The 7,853-nt window shown below is 42.9% G+C and overlaps 2 protein-coding genes across 2 annotated transcripts; one reads left to right on the top strand and one right to left on the bottom strand.

The window, feature by feature from the left end:
- Positions 1-1,159: 1,159 nt before the first annotated feature.
- Positions 1,160-5,074, top strand: LOC102700431 (outer envelope protein 39, chloroplastic). Its single transcript, XM_006654564.2, has 11 exons — positions 1,160-1,240; positions 1,363-1,429; positions 1,522-1,557; positions 1,873-2,017; positions 2,548-2,706; positions 2,801-2,871; positions 2,952-3,030; positions 3,108-3,223; positions 3,302-3,449; positions 4,001-4,070; positions 4,579-5,074. Exons 1-11 carry the CDS (start codon positions 1,207-1,209, stop codon positions 4,737-4,739), a joined length of 1,086 nt encoding a protein of 361 aa, XP_006654627.1. The 5' UTR covers positions 1,160-1,206; the 3' UTR covers positions 4,740-5,074.
- Positions 5,075-6,040: 966 nt separating this feature from the next.
- Positions 6,041-6,983, bottom strand: LOC102719301 (protein LURP-one-related 5-like). The gene has a single exon (XM_040524439.1). It carries the CDS (start codon positions 6,911-6,913, stop codon positions 6,224-6,226), a length of 690 nt encoding a protein of 229 aa, XP_040380373.1. The 5' UTR covers positions 6,914-6,983; the 3' UTR covers positions 6,041-6,223.
- Positions 6,984-7,853: the final 870 nt, after the last annotated feature.

Genomic DNA, 7,853 nt, shown 5'->3' with positions numbered 1-7,853 from the left:
AATTAAACAAATAATATAAAAATGAATTAACTCACGAAGATCCAGGTAATTGAATGTTTCTCTGGGAAATTTGTTAGACGCACCTAGCGTACATGTAACCCATCTATTTCTTGGTGCAGCATAAGACGGTCACCTTTGCGGCTAAGCTCATGGGTTAGGGCATAATTGATGTGAAGCGTAAAACAAAGAGACTCTTTGTTAATGAGGTACTGTAATGGCGAAGACCATGGAGTTAGTTGATGTGTTTATCGGGTGAAACCACTTCTGTGTCTTCCTCCTTGGTCCGCATTTGTCGCTAGCTTGCTTGTCGGTTTGTCACTAGCAGCTTGTCCCAAAGTTGGCATCGATTTAGGTCAAGTGACCATGGTGGCGTCCATAAATACGATGGTATCGAAGTTTGGCGAGTACCTTATGTTAGCAATAAGGAAGATGAGAGGAACGAAGGTTACTAGAGACCAAGAGTGAGAGGATAGATAAAGAGGATAAGGAAGTGAACCAAACATTGACATGTAACTTGCGATAACAACTTTTAAAAACATCGTGTCCTAAATGGATGTTACGTGCACATTATATTAGCAAAACCACGTTTATATGGGGCAAATAGGGTGTAATTAAATGATTTTAAGAGCCAAACAACCTTTATACTCGGATTTTGAAATTAAGAGGTGTTCCATCTATTTCATATTATAAGATGCTTTAACTTTTTATAAAATCAAACTTTAATAAATTTATAGAAAAATAAACAACATTTTCAGCACTAATTTAGTTTTAGTAAATAGACCGTTGTATACTGTGATACTATATTTATTTGATGTTAAAAATATCGCTATAAATTATTTTATACAATTCTGGTCAAACTAAACAAATCTTGAGTTTGAAAAAAATAATATCTTATAATATAATTTAGAGGGATTATTTTTTAAGATAAAAACGATAATTGCTGGGAGCAAATGGATATATTCGTGAGAACAGCCCAAGGAGGCCGAGTCCAACTGTATCCAATCCAGGTCGGCACGCACACCGCCCTGGTAGTAGCCCGACCGAAGCAATCCCGCTGCCATCTCGGATCTCTCCCTCCCCTCGCTCCACGCAAAGCACCAGAGCCCAGTCCCCCTCCCGCTCAAAATCCCCCACCCCACCCCACCCCCCTCCCCTCGCAGCGCCGTCCCGGCCCCGAGCTCGCATGAGGTGCGCCTCCCCGCCGCCATGGGAGCTCAGCAGAGCGTCAATGCAGGGAAAGGTAAGCCAGTTGCCCCTTTTTCCTCTCGGTCTCTCGTCCTTGGTCTGGTGCTGCGGTTCTTTCTGTCGCGGGGGGGAGTAGTGGCGGCTGGCGTGGCTCACGTGTTTGTGGAAATGACGCAGCCAAGGTCGATGTGCACGTCGACCTCACCCACATGCTGTGCGAGGCGCTGCTGCTGCCGCCCATGAGGTGCTCGGCCTTTTGCCTCTTCGCGACGTGTGTATGCCGTCTGTTTGGATCCTGACGTGTGTGCATTGTGTTGTCTTGTTGGGTTGTTTCAGGAACTCTGGCGCCACCTTCTCGCAGATCGTTGGGAGGTACGCATGTCGGTTTTCATTTCGTTTGTAGATTTCATTCCGAACGTGTTCCAGACTCTGCGCATGCAGACAGGTTCTGTTCATATGCTACTCTGCTTGTGTCTGTGCGTGCGCTTTGGTGTGTTTGTCACACATCTGTCCATGCTTGCTCGCGCATAATTGTGTTTCCGTAGCAGATTAGTGCTAAAGCGCCCAGAATTTTGCATGACCTTTGGGCCTTCTGACTTGTGTAGCACATGTCAATCATTGTTTATGTCTTTCCATTATTTCTTCATTTTGTAACATTGTGTTTTGATCTTGATTTTTTGTCTACAGGATCTCCCTCAAACATCCAAGCCTATTCGGCAGGAGCGAGAAGTTAGATGTCATATTGGATAAGGGTATCAATGAATCCAATGCTGTCATCGCCTTTAGACGACCGAGGCCTGAATGGCTATCACAACAATCATTTGTCATTCAGGTTGGCTTTGTGTTCAATGTATACCGTGTAAATTTCTTCTCTGAAATTTAACAGAAATGCTAAAGTAGCATAGCAAAAGTGCGGTGTAAATTTTCATACTGAACCGTTGCATGACATGCTCAGTATTTGCCATGATTTCATACCAATCAGTGAAAATAGTATCTTTATATGTGCTCATATTATGGACTGAAGCTTGAATTTGTGACATCACTTCTGTTACAAAAGTTTAGTTTTCAAAAAGTTGAGTGGGTCATGGGCATTGATAGGATACCGAGAAGAATCATAGAAACAGGTCGCACCTAATTGTATTTTTATAGAGAATGCTAGTTGTTGTTTCATGGTCTAGTAGTCAATGTTATTTTTACCTAGGAAGCCCATGTAAAGTTGTATTGTCGATGCACTTCTGAGTTATTACTAATGTTTTGCACACAAAAGGGTTACTTATGTTTTGCATATAGAAGATGGATCGGTTGTATTAGTTGAATTTTCTGTTCACATTTGTTCTTACTTGCCATGGTTTGAGCAATCAGCACACGATGACACCAGAAATAGCGGTGCATGGGTTTCCGGCTGACAACTTCACACGATCAGGGAGCAGAGGGGTAAATCTTAGTAGATTGTCGCTTGGTGTTGAGCTTAATGAACCAGCAACATCAAACTGGACATCCGGCACTAGTGTTAAATTTGAGGTGGACATCTACTCAAATCCAGTTTTTGTATTTTGTATTTTTGTATTTTTTTCTCCAAGTTCATATGATCATATCTGTTGCCATTTGTGTCCAGCATATCCGGCCTGTTAATAATGAGGGACGCTCCATAGCTAGGGACCATGATGGCTTTCCTCTAACATGCAGGTGGTAAAGATTTTACAATTCATGAACTTCAATATATTGAAAGTGCTTATAATTGATTTTTATTTTTATTTATCATGCAGTGGTAACCTCCATGATAACATGATTATTTTGAAGCAAGAGTCTGGTTATGCAGATGTTAATGATAATAGCTTCTTAAAAGTATGTTTGTGTTTAATACTATAATTTAACATCTGCACTGTAGGATCTACCTTACGAAATACTGATCTTATTGACAGGTTAACTTCCAAATGGAACAAGGATTGCCACTTGTACCGAAATCTCTGACCTTCAACAGAGTAAAATGTGCAGTTTCGAAAGGAATTAAACTGGGGCCAACATTTTTGGTTACTAGGTAATGGATGCAACTACTATTCTCCAGCAAAGCACCAAACTCTTCTGTCGAAGTTATTAATCCTTTCCTATCTCACAGCTTGACAGGTGGTTCCATTGTGGGGGATATGGCACCATACCAAGCATTTGCAATAGGCGGACTTGGTAGTGTACGGGGTTATGGTGAGGGTGCAGTTGGTGCAGGAAGATTGTGCCTAGTTGCTAACTGTGAATATACTGTTCCTTTGGTACGTATAAAACACTATTTCAGTTCTTAACTACAACTTGGTATTGCATTCAATAGAAACTTTTGATTTATAATTTAAGGCTCTGCTTGATGTTAAAGTGGTGTAACATTTATCCTTGATATATTTAAGCCAGGAACCAAATTCTAAAACAATACAATGACACCAACAGCCTTTAGTACGAAGCAAGTCTGGGTAGGGTTGGCTAGAGATGATACCAAAGCTGAGCCACACGAACCAAAAGAAACTATACTAAAAACTAGGAATAGTAAGCAGCAACGAAACTATAGCCAGAGGGAAGTAACATCTGAGGGTTCTAGACTTCTAGTAGATATGGATATCATTTCTGGTAATTCAGTGTAAGCTAGTGTTGTTGCTTAAAATTTTCCCTGAAGTTGTTTTGAAGTTTACTCAACTGAAAAATAATGCAGCTTCATATTGTGCCTATTCTTGTGATGAGTAGTGCGAGGGTCTAATATCTGTAGTAGCTATGTGCTATGTAATCTTATTCACTTAGATTAAACATAAATGTTGAAATATATGTTCTTGTGAAGGCAAAACATCTAGAGGGTTCTATTTTCATGGACTGTGGCAGTGACTTAGGATCTGCTCGTCATGTCCCTGGTAAGTGCTTCACTTCCTCTGTATTCCTATGCACTAAAGAAAATGAGGTTAACATACTCAATTAGTGTTTTTAAAAGCCTTCTCCAATAAATGAACTGTATAATCCATAAAGTAAATGAGGATTTCACTTGCAGTCATCAACCAGCTACTATATTATGATGTATGTGATAAGCAAGCTATCTCTGCTGTTTAATTTATAGAATATTTCTTAGCTGGGTTGTTAAGATGTACTTGTGACCAATCCATCTTGATGAAACTTTTTTTTTTTTGAAGCAATCTTGATGAAACTTGACAAGAGTATCAACTAATGAGATTAATATTAGACTATCCACAGAAGGATGATATGATCACCCCTAGTCATGAAACGTGGGGCGTGATATCCTTATGTTGTCTCGCGTTTTAACTTTGTTCTCGCACCAGATATGTTTACTTCTGTGATTATGTGTGTATCTTTCTTTTCGATTGTACACCTTTGTTCACATGTGACTGTTCATTATAAAATTGGCAGGTAATCCAGCTCTTCGACAGGGGAAACCAGGATTCGGAGTCGGATTTGGATATGGAGTCCACTTCAATACAGACCTTGGTCAGATCCGAGTCGACTATGCTATGAATGCCTTCAGTCGCAAGACTATCTACTTCGGTATCAACAGTGGTGGCGGTTCATAGGCTTATTATTATGCAGAGGATCTCACATAGCATAGAATTGGAACCCAAATTGATTCTTGCCATAAGATGGACACATACCCAATTTTTTCCACTTCAAGTAGTGTTGACATAAGCCGGTGGTATGGTACTGCACTAACCTGTGACTTGTGGCAGACCCTTTAGATCAGTATAACCAGTGGACTCGTCAGGAGTTTCGGACATGCCGCCGAAATCATTTGCATGTACATGCCAGTATTCGGAAGCTTGTATAGTTTGAGATTGAACAGATGGGCCATAAGATGACATGTGCGAACGACAAACCCTGTGAAATGTGGAAATTTTGATGCGTCCAGCAATTTTATTCTTTGCCAGAAAATGAGAAAAATACATGGTCTGCTAATGTGTCATACACTCGTACTCAAGTTAAGGGGCAAAAGTGTGCCTTTTTCACCATGACAAGTGTCTACACTATACCTCATCGTATCCTTCTTGTTTTTGTTCTTTTGTTTGGTATCCGTACATGTATCCTATGTCGACTTACAATATCTTTTTCATTAGAAAATGACGAGCTGTGATTTGTTGATCTTAGGCCTCGTTTAGTTTCTAAAATTTTTCTAAAAAAATCACAGTTAGCAGAGTTAGCAGAGAAATCATGAGACGAATGTTTTGAGCCTAATTAGCCCATATTTAGTTAAGTGCTAAAGTAACCTATATGTGTTAACGATAGATTAATTATGCTCGAAAGATTCGTCTCATGGTTTTTCGAGCTATGAAATTTGTTTTTTTATTTGTGTCCAAAAACTTTTTCGATATCCGGTCAAAACCCGCATCCAAAAATTTTTGGAAACTAAGTAAGCCGTTACATGGGTTGATTTTTGAAAACATCTAACGCTGCCCATATATGAACAAACATGACCGTAGTGTAGGCTTTAATCAACTCTAGATGCGTTGCTGGACTCTTCTAGATGCAGCTCAACATCAGAGAATTTCGGTTGCCTATTTGTTGGGATAGGTTGATGCTGCCACTGTAGCAATCCAGCTCTGGAAGTGAAAGGGAAGGAGATATTACATCGATTATATGTGAAGTATATTGCTACCCACAGGAAAAGGTTACTACTAGTACCCATTTTCTTGGCCTGATAGAGAGAGCTTCACTTCGCTGCCACACATGAACCCTTTAGTTTCCACGTTGTTGACGCCGAAGCAAACATTTACAAAATGAAGCTAAGGTAGATCACCAAACTATAATTATATCACTATTATATTATGCCAAGAGACACATCTAATCAGAAAAGCAGGGAAGAATAATCAAAGTAATTAGATATGATTATTGCTGCTGAAGCCTAACGTAATTAGAAGTAACTTGCGATTCGCTCAAAGCTACAAGCTCAATTCACAAGGCAAAAGTATCTAAACTTGAGAAGAAAACTTGCAAAAATAATTTGCGAGATAATACATATTTTACACATAGGGAAGCGTGGACCCAGTGATCCGCCGCAAGCGCCTTACTGCGGCGAGCCGGCGACGGCGAGGTCCTCGCTGAGGTCGCCGTCGATCTCGTCGCCGGTGATCCGGTCGAGCACGAGCACGACCCCCATGGCGAACGCCGCGTCGAACCCGGCGCGCACCCACAGCACGAACACGTCCCGCCCCATCACCACGTGCGCGTCCTCGTCAACCTTCCTCCGCACCTCCGCCACCACCTCCTCCTCCTCATCGCCGCCGCCGGCGGCCTTGACGGCCACCACACGGCAGCAGCGCCTCGGGAAGGACCCGTCGACGCGGAACTCGCCGGTCGCGCCGGGGGCGAGGAGGTCGACGAGCACCGCGGCGGCGCCGGAGCCGACGCCGAGGATGGAGGAGCGGCGGGCGGAGAAGAGCGGCTTCTGCCCCGACGCGGCGCCGTCCCCGAGGAACCCGTCCCAGCGGTGGTGCAGGCTGGGCCGGCGGCGGCGGACGGTCAGCACGGCCTCCCCCGCCGGCCCGAGCAGCGCCAGGTCCCCCGCCGCCGCCCCTCCCCCGCACATCCCTCCCCGCCCGTACGTCTCCACCCTGAACGCCAGCGTCCCCGTCCGGTGGTCGTACGCCTCCAGCCCGTCCCCGGGGCAGAACAGCGTCGTCTTCCTCACCGTCAGCTCCCTCTCCTCCCCGTCGCAGTGCTCCTCCCCCACTATCACCATCCTCTGCTGCTCCATCGACGCCTCCTCTACCTCCGCCTCGCTTTTGAAGGCGTGGTGGATCTCGCGGGTCGCCTTTTCTCGGTGGGAGACGCGGTGATACAGGGCATGACAGGGGTGATTGGTGTTATATATAAAAAAAGCCGGACGATATATTTACTCGTAAATAAAAATTTTATACATATATTATCAACCACGCTAAATTTATAATTAAAAATTCATATCATCGTTGATAATGATAAATATAGGTGAAAATATAGGTGGTATAAATTTTGTTTTTATAAAAAAATTCAAACAGCATATATACAAACGAAATAATTTGGGATAAAATTATATATATCTATCCTTAGCGATATAAAAATAGAAGCTAAAAAAATTAACTTTAATAAGAAACCTAAAATTAGCTCTAAATTTAATTAAAAAGTTTAATTTTTGCTTATAAATATAAGCGGGAAAAAACGAGGCTGACAGTCCTGACTCCTGACACACATGTCCGGCTAGGCTTCGGTCATGGAGGTGGCGGTGGTGTGGGGTCACCAGCTGGTGGTAGCTAGGGCTCGCCGTCCGCCCGCGGTCACTGGCCAAGTTACAACTTTTAATTCGACGAGAAGATCGAACTCATCCCATCCCAACCCAAGCAAGGAAGGAATAAAGATTTGATGCCGTCGGCCGCGAAGATAACCTAAACAACAGCGGCGGATAGATGAATGGATACTTCGAACACTTGTTGTAAAACTAGTTCGATTCCATCCTAGAATCATTCTGTTCCGTCGCTGTAATCATCTACGGAACAAAATTTAAACATACCCTAATCACATCTTGATGGAACAGTAATCAGTAGTGCAGCACGGTGGAATTTCATGTGAAAATAGAAAAAAAAGAGATCCTTTTTTTATGTGATGATTGTACTGCACGCTTGAGCACGACGGATGAGCAGCCGTCGGCCAGTTCCCTCGTG

The sequence above is a fragment of the Oryza brachyantha genome, chromosome 5 (assembly GCF_000231095.2).
Source record: "Oryza brachyantha chromosome 5, ObraRS2, whole genome shotgun sequence".
In the NCBI taxonomy this organism is placed as follows: Eukaryota; Viridiplantae; Streptophyta; class Magnoliopsida; order Poales; family Poaceae; genus Oryza; species Oryza brachyantha.
The sequence above is the reverse complement of the archived record's forward strand: the minus strand, read 5'-3'. Positions and strand labels throughout refer to the sequence as shown.